This window comes from Rhinolophus sinicus, chromosome X, assembly GCF_036562045.2.
Source record: "Rhinolophus sinicus isolate RSC01 chromosome X, ASM3656204v1, whole genome shotgun sequence".
In the NCBI taxonomy this organism is placed as follows: Eukaryota; Metazoa; Chordata; class Mammalia; order Chiroptera; family Rhinolophidae; genus Rhinolophus; species Rhinolophus sinicus.
In genome coordinates this window covers 1,766,563-1,790,295 of record NC_133768.1, presented here as the reverse complement: position 1 = coordinate 1,790,295, position 23,733 = coordinate 1,766,563, and the positions used below count along the sequence as shown (strand labels likewise).

Below are 23,733 nucleotides of genomic sequence, written 5' to 3'. Positions count from 1 at the left end.
TACCATTCTATCTTTAATTTTCTGGTAAGATTGTGTCTCCATTGTTTCTTTGCCTTTTTGTTGTCTGTTATTTCTGTGTGGTGGTATCCTATGGTTTTTTCCCTCCATTTCTTCTTTTATACAGTATATATCTCAGTTCTGGATTTTTTTTTTTTTTTTTTTTTTTAGTGTTTACAATTAAGTTTATGTAAAAGAACGTTTGATATTTAGAGTATTCCATTTTCTTCAGCATGCCTACTTTCTCCATTCCCATATTCCGGTTCAGGCATTTACTCTCCCCCTTTTTATGTTTTGGTTGCCACAAATTGTCCCTGTTGATGGTGGTCGAATAGCCCCCTTTAATAGTTCTTGTAGTGCAGGTCTGATATTTAAAAAATTCCCTCAGTTTCTGTATGTCTGGAAAGGTCTTTATTCCTGCTTCATATCTAAAGTATATCTTTGCTGGACATATTATTCTTGGCTCATAATTTATCTTTCAATAGTTTGAGTATTTGGTTCCACTCTTTCCTGGCTTTTAGAGTTTCTGCTGAAAAATCTGATAATATGCTGATGGGTTACCGTCTTCTTTTCCCTGGCTGCCTTGAGGATTCTTTGTCTAGATCATTTTTTTTAACGGTTCTGCTACCTTCTTTACCAACCTTGCATCCACGATTATTTGTACTACAAATAATACAAATAAAGCAACCAATGTGTTTGTGTGAGCTGCATATGAGTGTGCTCCATTTTCCCATCCCTTGAAATTGGGACCCTCAAGCATCTCCAAGGAAGACTAGGTTTGAATGTGTGCCCAAGACCCAAACTTGAAGACACAAGAGAACACGAAGGTCACGGAAGGCCCCCGACGTGCCCGGGTACACACAAACCCACCCCCATAACTCCCAGCTCCATCCCCTACACGATCCCAGCTCCATCCCCTACTCGCCTTTGAGACGTGGAGAAGAAAACACCCAGTTAGTTCCCCAGGCAAGTATACATTCTCAACATGTTCCGCTGGGATTTTCTGAGCAATCTCGCGAGACTCTGCCATGGTGTACTCGTGGTACGTGGGCGGAGTTTCCGGTTGGAGCGGCCGCAGCCCAGCACATGCGCTGTAGCGCTCCAGGCTGGGACAGCTAGGCTTGGCGGGCCTCAGGAGGGGGCGGGGCCGGTTCTGAGCAGTGCAGAAACCTTGGTGCCTTGCCTTGTGCAGCCTCCTGTTTCCCCATCTCTGCCCTCCAGTAGCAGCAGGTGAGAGTCGCGAGTGGGCCACGACCCCGCCCACCCTTCAGAACCGCCGAGAAAGGAGGTGCTCTTCTCTGCCGGAGTTCCTAGTTCAGAGTGGGAGGCAGAGCGTTCAGCTCCCTAGTTCCTCCGGATGCCCCCAACAAAGGCAGGACTCAGAGCGGGGATTCCCCTTGCCCTGGGCCTGCAGCCGGGCTGGGTCACGAACTCCGGGTGGCTTGGGAGGAAGCAGACACGTGAGGGCTTAGACTCTGGTCCCTCCTCAGGGAAGGGCGGAAACGAAGCGTCATGTTTGTTTTCCTTAAAGCTCCTCTCCCCGCCGGCTTCTTAGGGCTTCCCTGGGGGCCAGCCACGAGTCTTTTTATAAATTCATGTCCTCTCTACCTGCCAGGTAACCCGTAATCACTTTCTCTTACAGCCCACCATGCCCCCCAAATCTGACGTGTTGAGTCAGGATGAGCTACGCAAAAAGCTGTACCAGACGTTTAAGGATCGAGGTATACTGGACACGCTCAAGGTATCAGCTCTAGGCATATCCGTTGTATAACTTTTACAAGTGTAACCTGTAGCAGGCAGTCCACATTTAAATCCATCCCGGTCTTGGGTTTTAAAAATAGTACAATATATATGTTAGATTGTATTGGTGAGTGACATTTTTATGTTCTGTAATAACTATCCTGGAACTGTAGTCTCAAATGGTTTAGAGTTTGAGTAGTCTTAAAAGAACATATTCAAATAATGGATTTATTGAACTGACGTTAAGATAGGTGTTAGGCAGGGCCAGAGAGGAATGAGTCGCAGGAGACCAGAATTGGTTTATTAGAATTTATTTGGTGTTTGAGCTGCTGGAGGTCAGGCTAGCAAAGACCATAACCTTCCCTAGGAAAAAGGGTCATGGAGTGTTACAGGAGGAGGTAAAGGAGGCAGTTTCCCATTCAATGCTTCAGGGGCTTTTTCCTGGCATGGTCTGTCACAGCAAAGGGTTTCTGGTCATGACCAAACCCTCCCATTCCACTTCCTGGCCCCCTGGACTGCCCAGGCCCGCTGATCATAAGCCCCTAGGAGACAAACACAAGCCAGCAACTACAAAGCACAAAGCAAGACAAGATGGTTTTTAAGATAAGCCTTCTGCTTCTGGCCTAACAGTAGGAGTGGGTGATGCTATAAAATGAACAGATTTTAGCGAGGTTGGGCTTGTGTTATAAATCTAGCTTATAGGTTCCTGAATTAATAATGGTTTTGTAAATGGTTACGTTTGAATGAAATACCATATAGAAAACATTAAGTGTACTGCTTGCTGTAGGATAATTTGGGGAGTGAGGATTTTCTTTATATTGGAAGTTACAAATATTTACTTTGGGCAGCAAATACTTATTAGAACATTCTATATGAGTTAATAGAATGTAGGATTAGCTCAAACATTTTCGTTATTATACATTTCAGAAGTATATTTTACACTTTAAACGGAAAATTAAGGAAAAGTGAGCTTGATTTTTATTCTTCCTGTTGTTTTTGTAACTTAAGAACAAAAACCCCAATTTAGACTCATTTGAAAAATACAGCAAAACAAAGGAGAAAAGTCATCTCTGATAAAACCACTGACTGGCAAAATGAGTTGGGTGTGTGTATCCTTCTTATTTTAATATTATGTAGTGAACATTTTCCTGTGTTCTTAAAAGTTTCCTGAAATCCTCATTTTCAGTAGCACCAGGCTCGTGTTTGGATTTGTGGGTAATTTTGTAGCACAAACATTTTCATTACATTTCAGAAGTATATTTTGTACTTAAAATGTTCACTAGGTTGCACCTAGATCTACACATTCCTTCAATTTCATCTCTAATTTTTTTGCCTATGGTAGATTAAGTAATATCACTTAAGTTCCTGTAAACTCTTTGTCCTGGAAAATTAAATCAATGGTCATGAGCATTTTTTTTCCCCCAAAGCTTTTGGTATATGTGTTTCATTCTGGAAAGATTGTGATAGTTTATATTCCACCAGCTAGTTGTTTGAGAATGTTTATCTCACTCCAGTATTATTATCATGACATTTAAAAAACTAATGTAAGATTGGAAAACCCTTATTTTAGTATTCATTCCTTTGATTAATGAAGTTGCAGATACTTTTTGGACATTTGGATGTTTTCCATGGATTGGCTGTTCATGTTTCTTGCCCCTTTTTTCGTAGGGTGTTAGTGTTTTTTTAGGTTTTGGTTTAAATCTGCATGTAAGATGCTTTTAGTAGAAACTGTTAATCTTTTTTCTATTTTTGTGACAAATTTTTTTTAATTGAAGTTTATTGGGGTGACAATAGTTACTAATGTTACATAGATTTCAGGTGTACAATTCTGTAATCCATCATCTATAGATCACATTGTGTGTTCCAATTTGGCTCTAAAATATTGATATTCTGTTTTTACATGGTCAAATCTGTTGCTTTTTCTTCTTTTGCTGATTATTTTCAGTAAGTTCTCCACTGAAAGCATGAATAATCAGATTTAACTTTTTTTAAAGGCTTCTTCTTTTTTTTTAACACTTTAACCCCCTTGAGATTAAGTATAGTATATAATGCATTAATACATTTTCTAATGTGGAATGGTCCGTGCATTCTTGGGCATTGGTATATTTCGGGTTGTTTTTTTTTCTGTCATTGTCCTAGATTTACTAATGTTCTACTTCACATCTTCATTCACAATTGATATTGGACTAATCAGTATCCTTTTGGAGCTGTCCTTGTTCAGCTTTGGTATCAGGATTATGCTCGGAAAAATGTTTCCTGTTTGCCGTGGGCTATTCAGTTTCTGTTCATCTATCTTGATCAACAGCAGGGCAGAGTTTTACTCAACCTGAGCTAAGTTTTACTTTGTTAGTTCAATGACTGGTTTGTGTGAGTTCTAATTTTTAAAATTTATTGAAGTTTTTAGTTGCCTAAGTCATATTCTATTTGGGTGTTTGGAGAGAACTTGTATTTATGGTTAAGTACAAAGTCATAGATACCTATTAAATGAAGTTTCTTAAGTCTTATTCTTGTTTTGAGTCTACTCAATCTCAATTTCTGATAGGATGTGCTGAGGATCCCCAAGACCCTTCTTTCCCACTTCTTTCAACTCACAATAATTGTTCTTACTTCTATCTTAGGGACATCGCAAGCTTTAATTCTGAATGGATTTTCCTCTTTGCACAGCTGTTGGAAAGACCCCAGCCAGCTTTGCAGTTCCTTTTGCAGCAAGGGCTAGATGCCATGCCTTTTGTGTTTGTCAAGATGGGAATTCATCTATAATGTCATTTCATTTTTTTCTACTGTTATTTTCCTTTCACCCTGCTTATATCACTCATTAAACTTTATCCTAGTTCAATACTTGTTTGCAAGACACCATCAGTCCTTTTATTAATGAAGCTGGATCTAAATATATATGACTTCTTTAGTGTGTTACAAGTCTAATTAAACCACCTTTGAATTTTACTGGTAGAGAATGCTGTAGTTTCTCTTTTCTTGTTTTATTATTTCTGTTACTTAACTGTATTAGATGAAGTAGTGCATGTATTCTGTTCAGTGTAATGTCTCTTCTGTAAGATTTTAGATGTATTAATAAGTCCTGTTCTTTACTGGTAATTATATACTATTCTATTGTCTAGCTAAAAGATAGAAGAAAGAGACTTGTATAACAACTCCATTGCTTTTATTTTTTATTTTTTTAACTTTTATTTATTTAAGTGTGTTTTTCCAGGACACATCAGCTCAAAGTCAAGTAGTTGTTTCAATCTAGTTGTGGAGGGCGTATTGCACAGTGGCCCATGTGGGGATCGAACAGGCAACCTTATTGTTAAGAGCACCTGCACTCTAACCAATTGAGCTAACCAGCCGCCCCCTCCATTTATTTCTTGCTTGTGTTCTACTAATATGAATAAACTAGATATTATTTATTGCTGAATCTAGGCAACATATTCTTAAACTCAACCCAATTGTATGTTTCCAGATTATATGCGAAATAGAACAGAAATTCAAAAGTTCAATTAATTTAGGGATTTTCTTAAAACCAAGTGAATAAAAACACTAGTGTTAATACCTTGGGAAAATTAATCACCTTGAACCTAAATTTCTTCATTCATAAAAGTGAGAAAATAATTGTACATAATGGTGTCGTGAGATGTACATACTGTATGTGAAAGTTCATCTTAATAAGCCTGCTTTCGGTTTACTCATTTATCTCTGTGTATGTTATTTCCATTTTGGGAACCCAGTTTTGTTCTTTTTTTGTTTTTGTTTTGTGTGTTTTTTTAAATTTATTGGGGTGACAATTGTTAGTAAAATTACATAGATTTCAGGTGTACAATTCTGTATTACATCATCTATAAATCCCATTGTGTGTTCACCACCCAGAGTCAGTTCTCCTTCCGTCAACATATATTTGATCCCCCTAACTTATCATCTCCCTCCCAACCCCCCCTTAGCCTCTGGTAACCAATAAACATTGTCTATGTCTGTGAGTTTTTCTTTCTCATTTGTTTGTCTTGTTCTCTTGTTGTTTTTGGTTTATATACCACATATCAGTGAAATCATATGGTTCTCTGCTTTTTCTGTCTGACTTATTTCGCTTAGCATCATACTCTCAAGATCCATCCATATTGTCACAAATGTTCCTATATCATCTTTCCTTATTGCCGAATAGTATTCCATTGTGTATACATACCACAACTTCTTTATCCATTCATCTATCGAAGGACATTTTGGTTGTTTCCATGTCTTGGCCACCATAAACAAACCTGCAATGAAAATTGGAGCACACGTGTCTTTATGTATAAATGTTTTCAGATTTCATGGGTAGATACCCAGGAGAGGGATTGCTGGGTCATATGGTAATTCTATTCGTAATTTTTTGAGGAACCTCCACACTGCCCTCCATGACGGCTGCACCAGTCTGCATTCCCACCAACAGTGTATGAGGGTTTCTTTTTCTCCACAGCCTCTCCAACACTTGTTACTGTTTGTTTCGTTGATGATAGCCATTCTGACTGGGGTGAGGTGATATCTCATTGTGGTTTTTATTTGCATTTCTCTGATGATTAGTGATGTTGAGCATTTCTTCATATGTCTCTTTGCCATTTGTATGTCCTCTTTGGAGAAATGTCTCTTCAGGTCGTCTGCCCACTTTTCAATTGAGTCGTTTGTTTTTTTGTTTTTGAGTTGCATGTGTTCCTTGTATATTTTGGATATTAGCCCCTTATCGGAGGCACATTTGCAAAAATCTTCTCCCATTCAGTTGGCTGCCTCTTTATTTTCTCGATGGTCTCTTTCGCTGTACAGAAGCTTTTAAGTTTCATATAGTCCCATTCGTTTCTTTTATCTTTTATTTCCATTGCCTTTGGAGTCAAATTCATAAAATGCTCTTTGAACCTGAGGTCCATAAGTTTAGTACCTATGTTTTCTTCTATGCAGTTCATTGTGTCAGGTCTTATGCTTAAGTCTTTGATCCATTTTGAATTAATTTTGGTACATGGTGACAAATAGCAGTCCAGTTTCATTCTATTTTTCTTTTTTTTTAATTAAAGTTTATTGGGGTGACAGTTGTCAGTAAAGTTACATAGATTTCAGGTGTACAATTATATATTACATCATCTATAAATCCCGTTGTGTGTTCACCACCGAGTCAGTTCTCCTTCCATCACCATATATTTGATCCCCTTTACCCTCATCTACCACCACCCTCTCCTCTTACCCTCTGGTAACCACCAAACTATTGTCTGTGTCTATGAGTTTCTGTTTCTCATTTGTTTGTCTTGTTCTTTTGTTGTTTTTGGTTTATATACCACGTATCAGTGAAATGACATGGTTCTCTGCTTTTTCTGTCTGACTTATTTCACTTAGCATCATACTCTCAAGATCCATCCATGTTGTCACAAATGTTCCTATATCATCTTTTCTTACTGCTGAATAGTATTCCATTGTGTATATATACCACAACTTCTTTATCCATTCATCTATTGAAGGACATTTTGGTTGTTTCCATGTCTTGGCCACCGTAAACAAAGCTGCAGTGAACATAAATGTTTGCAGATTCTTTGCGTAGATTCTTTGGGTAGATACCCAGGAGAGGGATTGCTGGGTCATATACTAATTCTATTCGTAATTTTTTAAGAAACCTCCACACTGCCTTCCATAGCGGCTGCACCAGTCTGCATTCCCAGCAACAGTGTATGAGGGTTCCTTTTTCTCCACAGCCTCTCCAACACTTGTTACTATTTGTCTTGTTGATGATAGCCATTCTGACTGGGGTGAGGTGATATCTCATTGTGGTTTTTATTTGCATTTCTCTGATGAATAGTGATGTTGAGCATTTTTTCATATGTCTCTTTGCCATTTGTATGTCCTCTTTGGAGAAATGTCTCTTCAGGTCCTCTGCCCATTTTTCAATTGAGTTGTTTGTTTTTTTGTTGTTGAGTTGCATGAGTTCCTTGTATATTCTGGATATTAGCCCCTTATCGGAGGCACTGTTTGCAAAAATCTTCTCTCATTCAGTCGGTAGCCTCTTTATTTTGTAGATGGTTTCTTTTGCTGTGCAGAAGCTTTTAAATTTCATATAGTCCAATTCGTTTATGTTAGTTTATCCCTAGGTATTTTATTCTTTTATCTGCAATTGCAAAACGAATTGTTTTTGTATTTCCTTTCCTGAGATTTCATTGTTAGTATATAGGAATGCAATGGACTTTTGTACATTGATTTTGTAGCCAGCAACTTTACTGTATTTGTTGATTGTTTCTAATAGCTTTTTGGTGGAGACTTTTGGGTTTTCTATATATATATAGCATCATGTCATCTGCAAAGAGTGATAATTTAACTTCTTCATTCCCAATTTGGAAGCCTTTATTTCTTTTCTTGCCTGATTGCTCTGGCAAGGGCTTCCAACACGATGTTGAAAAGCAGAGGTGATAGGAGACAGCCCTGTTGTGTTCCTGAACGTAGAGCAAAGGGCTTCAGTTTTTCACCATTAATTATGAGATTAGTTGAGGGTTTGTCATATATGGCCTTTATTATGTTAAGGTATTTTCCTTCTATACCTATTTTATTAAGTGTTTTAATCATAAATGGATGTTGTATCTTGTCAAATGCTTTTTCTGCATCAATTGATATAATCATATGATTTTTGTCCTTTATTTTGTTTATGTGATGTATCACATTGATGGATTTGTGGATGTTGAACCATCCTTGTGCCCCTGGGATGAACCCCACTTGGTCGTGATGAATAATCTTTTTAATGCATTGTTGTATTCGATTTGCTAGAATTTTGTTTAGGATTTTTACATCTGTATTCATCAGAGATATTAGCCTGTAGTTTTTTTGTGTTGTTCTTACCTAGTTTTGGTATCAGGGTAATGTTGGCCTCATAAAGTGAGTTTGGAAGTGCTGTCTCTTCTTCAATATTTTGGAAGAGTTTGAGCAGGATTGGTATTAGATCCTCTTTGAAGGTTTGGTAGAATTCACTAGTGAAGCCATCTGGTCCCGGACTTTTGCTTTTGGGAAGGTTTTGGATGACTGATTCAATTTCGTTACTGGTGACCGGTCTGTTTAGATTTTCCAGTTCTTCATGGTTCAGCCTTGGAAGGCTATATGTTTCTAAGAACTTGTCCATTTCTTCTAGGTTATTGAATTTGGTGGCATATAGTCCTTCATAGTATTCTTGGATGATCCTTTGTATTTCTGTGGTGTCCGTGATAACTTCCCCTTTTTCATTTCTGATTTTGTTAATTAGTGTCTTCTCTCTTTTTATCTTAGTGAGTCTAGCCAAGGGTTTGTCAATTTTGTTAATCTTTTCAAAGAACCAGCTCTTTGTCACATTAATTTTTTCTATTGTCTTTTTGTTCTCTATTTCATTTAGTTCTGCTCTGATTTTTGTTATTTCCTTTCTTCTGCTGACCTTGGGTTTCACTTGTTCTTCTTTTTCTAGTTCTTTAAGGTGTAACATGAGGTTATTTATTTGGGATGTTTCTTGTTTCTTGAGATAGGCCTGTAATGATATAAGTTTCCCTTTTAAAACTGCTTTCGCTGCATCCCAAAAATTTTGGTAGGATGTATTTTCATTGTCATTTGTTTCTATGTATCTTTTGATCTCTCCTCTAATTTCTTCTTTGACCCAGTCGTTCTTTAAAAGTATGTTGTTTAATCTCCATGTATTTGTGTTTTTTCCTTTCTTTTTGCAGTTGATATCCAATTTCAAAGCCTTGTGATCAGAGAATATGCTTGGTATGATTTCAATCTTCTTAAATTTGCTGAGGCTGATTTTATGTCCCAATATATGGTCTATCCTTGAGAATGTTCCATGTACACTAGAAAAGAATGTATAGTCTGATGTTTTAGGATGAAGTGCTCTATATATGTCAATTATGTCCATTTCATCTAATGTGTCATTTAGGGCTGCTATTTCGTTATTTATTTTCTGTTTGGATGATCTATCCATAGCTGTCAATGATGTATTTAATTCCCCTAGTATAATTGTGTTTTGGTCAATTTCTCCCTTTAGTTCTGTTAGTAGTTGCTTGGTATATTTTGGTGCTCCCTGATTGGGGGCATAAATATTGATGACTGTTATGTCTTCTTGTTGTATAGTCCCTATTACCATTACGAAATGTCGATCTTTGTCTCCTGTTGCTTTTTCACCCTGAAGTCTGTTTCATCTGATATCATTATGGCTACACCTGATTTTCTCTGGGTACCATTTGCTTGGAGTGTCAATTTCCACCCTTTCACTTTGAGTCTATGCTTGTCCTTGTAGCTGAGATGTGTCTCTTGGAGACAGCATATGGTTGGGTTTAGGTTTTTGATCCAATCTGCTACTCTGTGCCTTTTTATTGGTGAGTTCAGTCCATTTACATTTAGGGTGATTATTGATATGTGAGGATTTCCTGTCATTCTATCTTTAGTTTTCTGGTAAGGCTGTGTCTCCATTGTTTCTTTGCCTTTTTGTTGTTGTCTATTATTTCTGTGTGGTGGTATTCTATGATGTTTCCTCTGTTTCTTCTTTTATTACAGTATATATTTCAGTTCTGGATTTTTTTGAGTGGTTACCCTTAAGTTTATGTAAAAGAAAGTTTGATATTTAGAGTATTCCATTTTCTTCAGCTTACTTTCTCCATTCCCATATTCCAGTTCAGGCCTTTACTCTCCCCTTTTTATGTTTTGGTTGCCACAAATTGTCCCTGTTGATGGTGGTCGAATAGCCTCCTTTAGTATTTCTTGTAGTGCAGGTCATGTATTAGAAAATTCCCTCAGCTTCTGTATGTCTGGAAAGGTCTTTATTCCTCCTTCATATCTAAAGGATATCTTTGCTGGATATATTATTCTTGGCTCATAATTTCTCTCTTTCAATAGTTTGAATATTTGGTTCCACTCCTCCTGGCTTGTAGAGTTTCTGCTGAAAAATCTGATGATAATCTAATGGGCTTTCCTTTGTAGGTTACCATCTTCTTTTCCCTGGCTGCCTTGAGGATTCTTTCTTTGTCGTTGATTTTAGACAGCTTCAATACAATGTGCCTTGGAGAAGGCCTGTTGGGATTGAGGTAATTAGGTGTTCTATTTGCTTCTTGGATTCGAGGATCCAGTTCTGTCCACAAGTTTGGGAAGTTCTCATCAACAATTTGTTTGAATATATTCTCTGTTCCCTTCTCTCTTTCTTCTCCTTCTGGTATGCCCATTATTCTTATATTGCTCTTTCTGATGGAGTCAGAAAGTTCTTGTAGAGTTCTTTCATTTCTTTTAAGTCTCAAGTCTCTTTCTTCTTCCATCTGTGTAATTTCCAGGTTTCTATCTTTGATGTCACTGATTTTTTCCTCCATCTGGTCAACTCTACTACCTAAGCTGGTTATTTCATTCTTAATTTCTTCTATTGAGTTCTTAATCTCCAGAAATTCTATTTGGTTCTTTTTTAAAATTTCAATCTCTTTCGTAAAATGCTCATGTTGTTCTTTGATTGTGTTTCTGAGTTCATTAAACTGCCTTTCTGTGTTTTCTTGCATCTTGTTGAGTTTTTTCAGAACTGCAATCTTGAATTCTCTGTCATTTAAGTCACATATTTCCATATCTTTAAGTTCCTTTTCTGGAGACTTTTCACTTTCTTTCTGAGCTGTCTTGTTGCCTTGGTTATTCATGGCAATTACTGATTTATTATTTCTCTTCCTAGACATCTACAGGAGTGGCTTCTGCAACAGGTTGATAGGAAGAGGTCTTTCTTTTGTTTTCCAGTACTAATTGGTAGAATGTTTTATTTTCTCTCCGACTGCAGGCTTTTTTTCTCTGTCACACGATAATGCTATGTTTTCTCTGCACTATTCCATCTTCTCACACAATGGGATTTCTGGGAGACGGGCTTCTCCTCTATTAATAGTTCACCTGGGTCACAGAGCACAGTGTCTGTGTGAGTATGTGGAGAGCTTTTGAAGTTCCAAAGCTCTTCCTGCACCAGATTAAGAGCCTATATGTTTCAGCAGTTCTGTTTACTCCTGCAGGGATCCTCCCAGATAGGTGGGGCCATGGGTGGGGTGAGTTGTGGGAGGTGGCCCAGAGCAATGGCAGCAACCACCACCACAGCCAGTCCTGCTTCCATAGCTCCCTCCCCTTTGCTGGAACTAGTTGGGCTGTGAATCTGTGTCTGCGGTCCACAGTTCTCAGAACAGCAAATATTCTGTTCTTTTGATGACACTGCTAGTGTTCCGCTTCTAACACCGGGCAGGTAGGGGTGGGGCGAGCTCTGGGAGGGTAGGGATGGGGTGGCTAGTCTCAGTGCTTAAGGGTTCCGTTCTCTGCTCGGCAGTGAGGGTTTAAACCATCGTTTTCAGACTTCTTCCCTCAGTGTTTTCTCCGAGGTTTCTGCCATGAGCGTTGGGTTCAGCCGTGTTGTATGCTGCCCCCTCAGCCCTGTGGGCCATAAGTGGAGCCCTAGCAGTCCGAGTTCTTCCCTCTCCCGCAGCAGCGGTAGTTCTGGGATGCAGCGAGCTTGGAGCACTGAGCTAGGTCTGCATCCTTTGCCCGGCTGCTCCATCTCTGCACTTCTCCCTTCTTTCCCCCCTCTCATGTGATTCGCCCACCTTTAGATGAATTCAGTAGTGGGCCTCTTCCTCTTGCCACTCTGCTGCGCAGGGCATCCTTTGTGGAGTTATTGTTGTTCGATTAGTTGTAAATTCTAGGGGAGCTTTACAGAGACTCACCTCATGCCGCCATTTTGATCCTCTCTGTCCCTCGTTTGTTTCAAGCAATATATTACAATGAACTGGTTTCAGCCAATATTGTTTTCCTACCCTCCAACAATCCACTGAGTGGTGAGGAAGCAACAGAATTTTCTCCTATACCTGATACTCCTATCAAAAGCTGCTGATGGGCTCATGGGGAAGAGAAGTTAGAGTGTACATGTGTTCTGCCTAATCACCAGTGAACTTAGAAGCTGGTGAAAAAAGTTTCTTTTTCCAGAACCCACTGGGCTGCTCATCTCACAGGGTAAGACAACATGTGCAGCAGAAGGTTCCAACTTCTAGCCATGGATCTGGAATCACTGTGAAAATAAAAGGAAAGATTCTAAGTCATGTGACATATCTGTGTATCTCCAGTTCAACAATCCTGCTGAAAGATCATTCCCTCTTCTTTCTTTTCTGTTTTTGAGCTAGGCACAGCTGAGGAACCAGCTCATTCATGAATTGATGCACCCTGTATCGACTGGAGAAGTGCGGCCCTGGCCCATTTCAGTGGAAAGGGGAACCCTCTTAAAAGATGCTTCGAACTCTCTGGTGGCAGATCACTTACAAAGATGTGGCTATGAGTATTCCCTTTCTGTTTTCTTTCCAGAAAGTGGTTTGGCAAAAGAAAAGGTAAAGTCTTCCCTTGCTGCTACTGAGTTTTCTATTAACAGCTTTGTCCTCAGGTAAGAGTAAAGTGCTGTGTAATAGCTGAGTGTTCCTTGGCTGGCTAGGTCCATTTCTCAGTCATCTTTAAATTCATATCATATTTTTGTTACATAATAACAAAGGAATACTAAATGTGATATTGTTATCAATTCCTTGGGATCTTGATTATCTTTCGTAAAATTGTGATGTGTAGATTCACGAAGTGTTTTGGAGCCAGAATTGATCTTACATTCCATGTATTCCACTAAAAAACTTGTAATTGCCACTGACATTCCATGTCTGTTGTGAGCTCTGCACTGTGCTAGTCACACACAGGTGTTATGTGTGTTACAGATAAAGAACCGGAGTCTGGAGAGGTGAGGTGCTTTGCTTAAGGTCACAGGATTTCTAAGTGGCAATACAGGGCAGTAAACCTAGGTCTCTCAAATGTGCTCTTTTTCCTATGCCATAGTATCTCTAAGTAGTCTTCTATTTTCTGGTTACGTAAGAGAAGTGAAGAATTGTTAATTAAAAAGAAAATCTGTGTTCTCAAATATTAAACCATGGTTTACTGTTTCTCAAATTAGTTTAACTACTCGTATCTTCCTCCACCATTACTGTTGAACATATTATTCACACTTTATTATTTTAATGGAAGACAGCAAATTTGCCCTATTTTTTTTAATAGACTTAATGTTTTAGAACAGTTCAGGTTCATAGCAAAATTGAGCAGGAAGGAGATTTCCTCTATGCTCCGTGTCCCCACAGGTGCACAGCTTCCCTCCTTAGTAACATTTTTACAATCTGTCAACCTACATGGTCACATCATTATCACTTGAAGTCCATAGTTTACATTAGGGCTCACTCTTGTTGTCCCTGTTTTTTTTTTTTTTTTTAACTGTTTATTTTATCTGTAATTGTCCAAATTTTTATGTTCAGAAGTTTTAGAAAACATGAACAATGTTAGTATTTTAAAAACTTAAAATTTAAACATGCTATGTTTATTCATTAACAACTACATGTTGTTTATTAGCGTTCAGAATTCTGTTTTTTGGTCTATCAATTTAAGTTTTCAACTACATTTCATAATTTTGCACATTGCACGAGTAATAATCAATTCTATAGTTATTAGAGCAATAATTAACTAGTTCACACACTTAAAGGTTTATACGACAATAAAATGCCATGCAGAATATTTTCTTTAAAGGAAGACCCATTGAAAATAAATTGTATCAGATCTCAGGGTAGATGTAGTAGATGATGCATATTGTGCTGGAAATACATTTTAAGAATAGCTAACAAAAAATGTTTGTTTAAAACTTATTTAGGTATCCTGTAGTCATTCATAGTTGTAAAAACAGTAACATATAATAGTTTATTTACATTTTAAAGCAATAGTACTTTAAAAAATTCATTGCAACTGACAGATCCTGGAATTCACTCATGTATTCATTGGTTCACCAGATATTTGAGTGTTTGTCAATTGTAAGGCATTAACTATGTCATTTCTGTTAGGCATTTCATTGTGGATGTGAAGTATTTGGAGGTTAATTATGTGATCAAGAAAAATATTTTATGGATGGCTGGTTGGCTCAGTTGTTTAGACCACGGTGCTCATAACACCAAGGTTGCCAGTTAGATTTCCACATGGGCCAGTGAGCTGCGCCCTCCACAACTACATGGAAAACAATGCCTTGACTTGGAGCTGATAGGTCCTGGAAAAATACACTGTTCCCCAATATTCTCCAATGAAAATTTAAAAAAAAGAAAAAGAAAAGTATTTTATCTTTTTTTTGAGTCAACATTTATTGTAATTTATTTAATAGTATAAGGAAGAACTCCAATTTTACATTTTAACATAGTTATAATCTTATTTTTATTTAATCTGAAGCATGATTCTTAGTCTTATATTCAGAAACATCCTAATTTAAACATTGTTGTAAAAGTGTCTACTTAATTAATTCTTTTTTCCCCTTAAGGTATTTGCTATGCAAGATCTGTTACAACTCATTAAAATCAACCCTGAATCCAGTCTCTACAAATCACTGGTAGGATTATTTAGTTTTTATAACCTGCTTTGGTTTGTTAATTATATTTGAATAGTAGAATAAAGATAAAATATTTTCTTTTAACAGATTTCAGGATTTGATAAAGAAAACCAAAAAGGTAGGAATCTTCATCTTTGTAGAGAATAGCAATATTTTTGTCATATATTTTTTCATATATAATATTAAACTAGTAATTTTTAGAAGGAAGAGTAGGGAATTTAATTTGAATGAAATCATTTGATTTTCCTTGATGACAAAATTTTACCTTTTAAAAGAACAATTCATCTCCTGTTTTGACAAGTGTAGATCACTTCCTCCAAATTCAATCTTTTTAATAGTTCTTAGATACTCAAAAACGAAAATAGCAGACAGTATCAAGAACCCAACAAATGGTTTGAAAGATAATCTTTGTAAAGATATCCGTTGTTTGGAACATTTCTCTCTCTCTCTCTCTCACACACACACACACACACACACACACACACACTAAACTAACATTTAGGCCAAGTATCTTTGTAGTCTAAATATCACCCTCTAGTACAATTTATAGAGTATTAATATTTGCTTAAATAATGCAATATCTGTTCAATAATAAGTGATATATGTATTTATTCTGAAGTGTTTATATGGGCCTGATAAATTGCTTTAATTTTGGCCTTGATAATCACTTCCATAGAGTCCGTAACTACTATGAGACAAAAATATATATATTGGTCTCTTCCCCAGTTACTGGCACAGATCTCCTAAAACCCTTGTAATTTCCTAAGTGGTAAGAATACTAGAAGCATCTCTTGTTCTAATATTGGTCTTTGACCTTCGTTCCTGACAGAGCTCCTGAAACCCTTGTAATTTCCTAGGTGATAGGAGTGTCTTTTGTTCTAATGAAGCAACTCTGGGTGGGCTCCTGGATGGCTCCTGGGTGAGGGCTGGTCATAGGAAAGACCAAGCCACGATTAGCTTTGACTTTTCAGCCTCATCCCCTATTCCTCTGAGAAGGACTGAAAAGAGAGTTAATGATTGATCATGCATATGTGATGAAGCCTCCATAAAATCCCAGAGCATGGGGTTCGGAATGCTCTGGGTTGGTGAACACGTGGAGGTGCTGGGAGAGTGGCCTGCCCAGACGGCATGGAAGCGCCGTACCCCTTCCCATATACCTTTGGGCGATGCATCTTTCCATCTGGATGTTCTTCTGTATTCCTTTATCCTATCCTTCAGTAAAGCGTTTCCCTGAGTTCTGTGAGCCACTATCACCAATTAATTGAACCGAAGGAGGGTATCATGGGAACCCATTTTGTAGTCAGTTGGTCAGAAACAGGTGACAACCTGGACTTTTGAGTGGCATCTGAAGTGAGTGATTGTTTGGGATTGTGGAAAAACCTCCACAGAAGCGTCAGAAGTGAAGTGTTGTATAGTGTTGTATGTAAAAGTAAAGGAGGCTCACGGGAAGAGACACCTAGTAGAGAAGAGATGGGTTTTTCCCTGCACAGAAGGAGGAAAACTGAGGTTTTTTTTTTCCTTTCCAGCTGCCATGGATGCCAGACTATATATGGGTTAGATTTGACGATAGACTTTGTCACATGAACATAAACTGGTAACTTGCCTATAATGCATAATGATTCATCAGTCTTTCAAAATATCTCTTAACATTTTGTAATGGTCCTTTGTATGTGTCTCCTGGGTTTTGTCTGTTGCCAGCAGTGCTACCACCCGCACTGGGCCATTCATTCAGAACTTACCATTTAAGTACCTACTTTCTGCCAGCCGTTATATAGTGTGTGACTTAGTTTACTGGTCTTTTGGTAGTCATGTTAGCAGAAGATAAGTACATTAGATTCTAAGACATTCTAGACTGCCTGAAGAGTAGGTCATCCATACTGAAGGTCAGGATGGTAAGTGATCTATAGTCTGTATTCTAAGCCAGTGCCATCTTGTGTCATTCTCTGTGATGATGGGTCTGTCAGTATCTCTGCTGTCGGATATGGTAGCCACATGTGGCTACTGAGCATTTGAAATATGGCTAGTGTGACTCAAGAACTGAAATTTAAATTTAACTTTAAATAGTTACACGTGAATAGTGGTTATCATAATGAACACCATAGGTCTAAGGTATATAGCTGGTGTCTGTAGCTTAACTATTTTTTCAGAAAGAAACTTAGGGCTTGAAGGAATATTAAGAAATAATTCGCTTACTTATTACAGGCATTTATATGATCCTTAAACAATAGTTTTTCACGTTTACACACTCTCTTTAAATGTTTTTGGTTCAGAAAGACATCTGGCTAACAGCTCTTACCAGCTTCATGCAGTATCCTTGTAAAATTTCTGAAACTCAGAAAAACTGAATAGCAGACATATCAGGCATCCTAGTGGCAGTTTGGATAGAACTCTTCGCTCACAATAAAACAGGTGCTGTAAAAATGCAATTATTTTTAAAATTAGTGGCTTCTAATTAAGATATCAAGACGATTAGAAAACATGGAGGAAGATATTTTTTTTACCTAACTGCTGTATATATCTTCACAGGGACCTATGGTCTTTTCATCTTCCTATGTCTGTATTCCAAGGGTGCTGATCTGTTGAGTAGCCATAGTACTTTTCCCCTAGATTCCACTCATTTTCACCCCTAATTTTTCCTTTCAGAGATAATGATGCCCAGAAAATAGCAGGCCAGAAAATATGGACACTGGTTTCTTGCTTCTTGGAAGTTCAAATCCTTACCTATGATTGGCAAAAAATAGATACATACAGATCAGTGAGACAGAACAGAGAGGCCAGAAATAGATCTATACAAATGTAGGCAACTGGTTTTTTACAATGGTGAAGGCAACTCAATGGAGGGAGGATAGTCTTTTTCAACAAACGATGCTGGAACAATTGGACATCAGCATGCCCCAAAATGAAACTAGACATGGATCTTACATCTTACGCCAAAATTAACTCAAAATGAACAATAGGTCCAAATGTGAAATGCAAAACTATAACACTTTTGGAAAAAAACAGGAGAAAATGTATGTGGCATTGGATTTAATGATACACTATAATACCAAAAGCATGATGCATGAAAGAAAAGATAGATCACTTAGACTTTATTAAAAATGTCTGCTCTATGAAAGACTGTTGAGAAAATGAAAAGACAAGTGACAAACTGGGAGACAACATTTGTAAAAGACACATCTGATCAAGAACTTGTATAAAAAATATCCCAGGTTCCTGCAACTAAGAAAGTAAAATGAAATGGCAGATTTAAAAAAAAAATACAAGGAAGTTTTAAAACTCAACACTAAATAGAAACCCAATTTAAAAAAGAGCAGGATCTCAACAATCATCTCACCAAAAAAAGATAGACAGATGGCAAATATATGAAAAAATGCTCAGGAACATTTGTCATTAGGGAAATGCAAGTTAAAACAATAATAAGCTACCATTACACACCTGTTAGAGTGGCCAAAATGCAGAACACCTACAACACCAAATGCTGGTGAGGATGCAGAACAACAAGAACTCATTTGTTGCTGGTGGGAATGCAAAATGGTGTAGCCACTTTGGGAGACAGTTTAGTAGTTTCTTACAAAATTAAACATAGTCTTACCGTACCATCCAACAGGCATGCTCCTAGGTATTTACCCAACTGATTTGAAAACTTGGATCAACACAAATACCTGCACGTAAATGTTTGTAGCTACTTTATTTGTAATTGCCAGAAATTGGAAGTAAGCAACATGTCTTTCAGTAGGTGAATGGATGAACAAGCTGTGGTTCATCCAGATAATAGAATATTATTAAGGGCTAAAAAGAGATGAGCTATCAAACCATGCAAAAACAGAAATGAATCTTAAGTGCATGTTTTTAATGAAAGAAGCCTGTCTGAAAAGACTACTTGCTATATGATTCCATTTATATGATATTCTGGAAAAGGCAAAACTTTAGAGATGGTAAATACATCAGTGGTTGCCAAGGATTTGGAGGCAAAGGATAAAGAGATTAAATAGGTGAAGCATGGAGATTTTTTATGATGGTGAAAGTCTTCTGTGTGATACTGTCATGGATGATATGTGGCACTAGAATTTGTCAAAACCTTTACAGAGTGAACTTTAGAATTTGTAGAACTTTACAGAGTGAATCTTCTTATATGCACGTGCAGGAGGTCAGGTGATCCCAGGGTGGAATGCAGACCCACAAAACAGTCTAATAACCTCACTGAAGGGGGTGGGAGGAAAAGGTGCTGAGCTAACTTTGGAAATGAGTGGAGACCAGAAGACTAAAGGCGGAAGGAACTGTACATAGGTGAGAAAGTTATTTCTTGTGGTGGTACCTGTTAACAATTCTGAAACCTTTGTATATAAATCCTGGGACTGAACAATTAAGTAAATGGATAGTAGATGGCAGGAGCCAGGTTTTTCAATGTTGGAGTGGGAATTTATAGATAAGGAGAGTTATATGATGAGGCTAGAATGATCCATGTGGTAATGGGTTAGTTGGAAACATCAGTGTGAACTCATGTTCACCCTGATATATATGAAAATGACATATAGAGATAGATTAATAGATATATGTATACATTCATATATTTCCTTGCTCTGCAGGCTGAGGGGCTAGAAGCAACAACACCCCAAGCAATAGTGCCTATTTTGGGGCACTAAGATTTGGTTTCTAACCATCCCATGATTATATGAACTAGGGCTCCTTGGAGCAATGGCTGATTCTGGAACTGCAGCAGAGAATATATATACAAGACGAGGCTGGAGCATCTTACAGTGCCAGAACTTAATTGCTTAAGGAAAAAAACAACAACAAACAATGAAAGAGTTCCCAAAGTGCAAAGCTGGAACAACTGGAGCAGCAAAATAAAATATTGGGTTAGATAAATAATGTGAGTTATATACAGCCCCAAATATCAAACATCCATGAGTCCGTCCTGATAAACAGTTGAATAAATGAGACCAGACAGAGATTCTTCATAGAGGGTGTGTGGAGGAAGGAAGGGATAGAGGGGGAAGTGGAAGGAATTAGGAGCCAGCAGAAAGTAAGTACTGCAGAATGAAAAAGGCAATGGTATTAAAATTACTGAGGCCGAAGAGTGTATCTCTAGAGATTATCTACTGTGGGAGCTGCAGCATCTGAGAAAATTTTCTGCCAAGTGTTTATCTCTTCCGGGGAGGGAGGGAGCCAAGACATAACAGTAGCGAAAAGATGTGAGAAAAGAAGAGGCTGACTAGAAAAAGTCGAGAGAAGATAGGTGAATGAGACAAGAACTGCAAGACAATTAATATGAACAGAGTTTATATCTACATTAGGGGAACTGAAAACCAGTATACTTGAACATCTTTAGCAGAAAAGGAAGAAAAGCCCTTGGCTGATTCAGAAACAGAAGTCCATTCAACTCTGTTTTAAGGAACTGAAAACTTATAAAATAATTTATACTTGTGGTATAAAAAAAAATTTCAAACTACTTAAAAAGGTATAAAGTGAAAGAAAAGTAGAAATTTGAGGCCATAGTCTCTAATCTCACTTTCTGCCAATAACAACAATGAATAATTTGTTTATCCTACCAGAATTTAGTTTATGAATGTAAAAGTCTGTGTATGAGGCCTGACAATTAAGTTCACAAATTCATCCTAGAAAAAGTACTACATATTTCATTGCTGAATATCACTACAGTCACCTTCGAAATACTCCCCTTGGGAAGCTATGCAATGACGCCTGCACCTACTTCACATTTCAAAGCAATTTCGGAACTCTTTTTCTGGAATGGCCATCAGAGCTGTCATCGTAATTACCTTTCATGTCCTGAATGTCATCAAAATGTCTTCCTTTCAATATTTCCTCTATCTTCAGGTAAAGAAAGAAGTCACTGGAGACCAGATCATGTGAGAAGGGAGGGTGTTCCAATACCGTTATCTGTATACTGGCTAAAAACTCACAGACAGTGCGGTGTGAGCTGGTGCATTGTCGTGATGCAAGAGCCATGAATTGGCGAAAAGTTCAGTCTTTCTCGTCTAAACTTTTTCACAGTCTTTCAGCATTTCCAAATAGTAAACTGGGTTAATTCTTTGTCTAGTTGGTACAAACTCATAATAAATAATCTCTTTGATATAAAAAAAAGTTTAACAACATTGTTTTGACTCTTCATTTGGACTGATGGAACTTTTTTGGTCATGGAGAATTGGCTGACCTCCATTGTGCACTTTGACGCTCTGTTTTAGGGTTGTATTGGTACACCTATGTTTTATCACCTGTGATAACATGGCCCAAAACATCATCTTGTCTTTCTGAAAGGTCTTGGCAAACTTTGACTCTCCTTTGCAATTTGTTCATCGGTGAGCTCCTTTGGGAACATTTTTACACATGCCTTTCTCATGCCAAGACTTTCAGTTAAGATTTTCCTAACTGTTTCTTTGTTGATGTTTACTTGGTCTGCTATGCTTCTCACAGTCATCCAACAATTTTGATGCACAATTTGATGAATTTTTGCAATGTTTTCATCAGTTCTGCTCATTACTGGCTGCGCTGACCTCTCTTCATCAATGACACATTCTCAGAAAAATGTGTAATCCATTTGTACACTGCTGTATTCTTCATAGCATTAGCCCCATGAACTTGAACTAACATGTCCCTGATTTCACTTTCACTCTTGCCAAGTTTAACAAGAAATGTAATGTTGATTCGCTGCTCTAATTCAAGCTCAGACATCTCGCAATGGCACACAAAAACACCCAACAACAATAATGCCTCTCAGCAAAACACTGCCACATGTTGTCATGAACCAGCTGTGAGACACTCATATACTAAGGTTATGAGACCTTACCAAGCTGTTTGTACAGTGCTGCCAATGTAAGCACATGGTGGCAAGTTTGCTAACTTAATTTTTAGGCCTCATTTACGTAATTAAAACTCATACTCATAAATGAGGTCATGTTTTAGATAACTGTTTTGCAATTTGCTTTCTTTATCCACCAGTATATCTTTCTATAGCCATATATTTAGACTATTATTTTTAAAGACTGTATATAATTAACCATCTATTGATGGAGATTTCATTGGTTGGTTTTGCTGTTAAGAAGCACCTTGCAGTGTACACCTTTTGTGTCCCTGTGAAAGTATAGCTGTGTGAAACCATTAAGGTAGAATGACTGGGTTAAAGGGCATGTGTTGTCATGAAGCAGGCTACCCATCTGTCTCCTTGTACCTGCCCCTAAAGAACGGAGAGTCTATGAGACTGATCCTTTCAGGGACTTTGCTTCACCTTTGTGCTTACACCTTATGTCTCCTTGTTTGGCCCTAAAATATGGCTGATTAGTCAAAGACGGGTACAACTCCCTATGGGGGGCAAACCCAAGCCAGACACAGCCACGTGGGGAACCATCTGGGGAACTCGTGGGGTCAGTAAAGCTGGGCACATCCCCCCATTTTTCCCCGGCTAAGGAGAGCCTCTGCCTCTGTGGCTGCATTCTTTCCCATAACCTGTAAGGGGAGATATTCAATGGTGTGTTCTCCATCTATTTATATGCATGTAGGTTTTGTCCCTTGGGGAAGTACATACATCCTGAGACTAAAGGTTCTGCTGCCTGCAGGCAAGGGTGATTGGCTTGAATCAGTTTCCTGTTATAGTGTATAGGATTCACAGATCTTGAGATTGGTAAGCTTTATCTCCTTTACTTCCTCACCTAACTAATAAAACTTATGGGTTGGTCCGATTCGGGGCTCAGTCCTTGAGGCTGGAGTCCCTTGGCCCAGCTTGCACTCTGTTCTTGACTACTGTCTTTCTTAATGCTGCACTGCCCTCCTCGCTCCTCACAACCCTCGTCGCGCGAGATGCGAAAGGCATGTGCATGTTGAATATACATAAACACAGAAATTTCCCTCCTATGTGAATGAACGTGCCAGTTTCCCCACTGCATGTCAACATTTATTGACGTTTTAATCTTAGCAATCTTATTGGAAAAATGGATCTCTGATCGATTGTGCTTATTTATGATCTTGTTCGTGTTTATTTAGCATTTAAAATTTTTTTCTATAAACTCGTCCCTGCCTTGTCCCATTTTTCTATTTTCTTAAAAAGCTCTTTGATACTATGAAAATTAGTCCTGTGTGTCAATATTATAGCAAATATTTTTTTCCAGTGTATCATGTGTCTTTTGGCTTTATTTCATGCCCCACATAAGTTCTTAATTTTTATGTTGTTAGATTGATAAATTTCTGCTTATCACTTCCAGATTTTTGTGTCATGCTCAGAAAGGACTGCCCTCAAAAATTATTCTTAAAAGATGTATAGTGTTGTAGGGAAGATGTTGAAGAAAATTTGCCTTCATTGGTTGATGTGAGCTTTTGTCTATTAGCTTTTATCTGTTCCTGTATGTGAAGTGATTTCTGTACTGTGATCAGGGGTTGAGTAAATTCTCCCTTTGGTCTCATTCTCCAGAGCAGGGGAGATATGAGATGATGTTTGCTCTTCTCTCTGTGCTGTGAGGTGACGGTTACCTTAGGGTTAAAGAAATTCTTGATCAAGGGTTGAGAAAATTCCCTCTTTATTCTGTATGTTTCATCCATATCAACAGATTAAGTGAAGAAGTAGTTAAGTTATATCACAACGACATGACAGG

At 37.9% G+C, this 23,733-nt stretch overlaps 1 protein-coding gene across 1 annotated transcript in view; it reads left to right on the top strand.

The window, feature by feature from the left end:
• Positions 1-1,344: 1,344 nt before the first annotated feature.
• The window catches only part of LOC141569723 (centriole and centriolar satellite protein OFD1-like), an 80,745-nt gene continuing 58,356 nt past the window's right edge, over positions 1,345-23,733 (top strand). The window contains exons 1-4 of the mRNA XM_074324075.1: positions 1,345-1,738; positions 12,867-13,067; positions 15,062-15,130; positions 15,218-15,248. Coding sequence (XP_074180176.1) covers positions 1,646-1,738; positions 12,867-13,067; positions 15,062-15,130; positions 15,218-15,248 — 394 coding nt within the window. The 5' untranslated portion in view covers positions 1,345-1,645. The remainder of the gene's footprint in view (positions 1,739-12,866; positions 13,068-15,061; positions 15,131-15,217; positions 15,249-23,733) is intronic.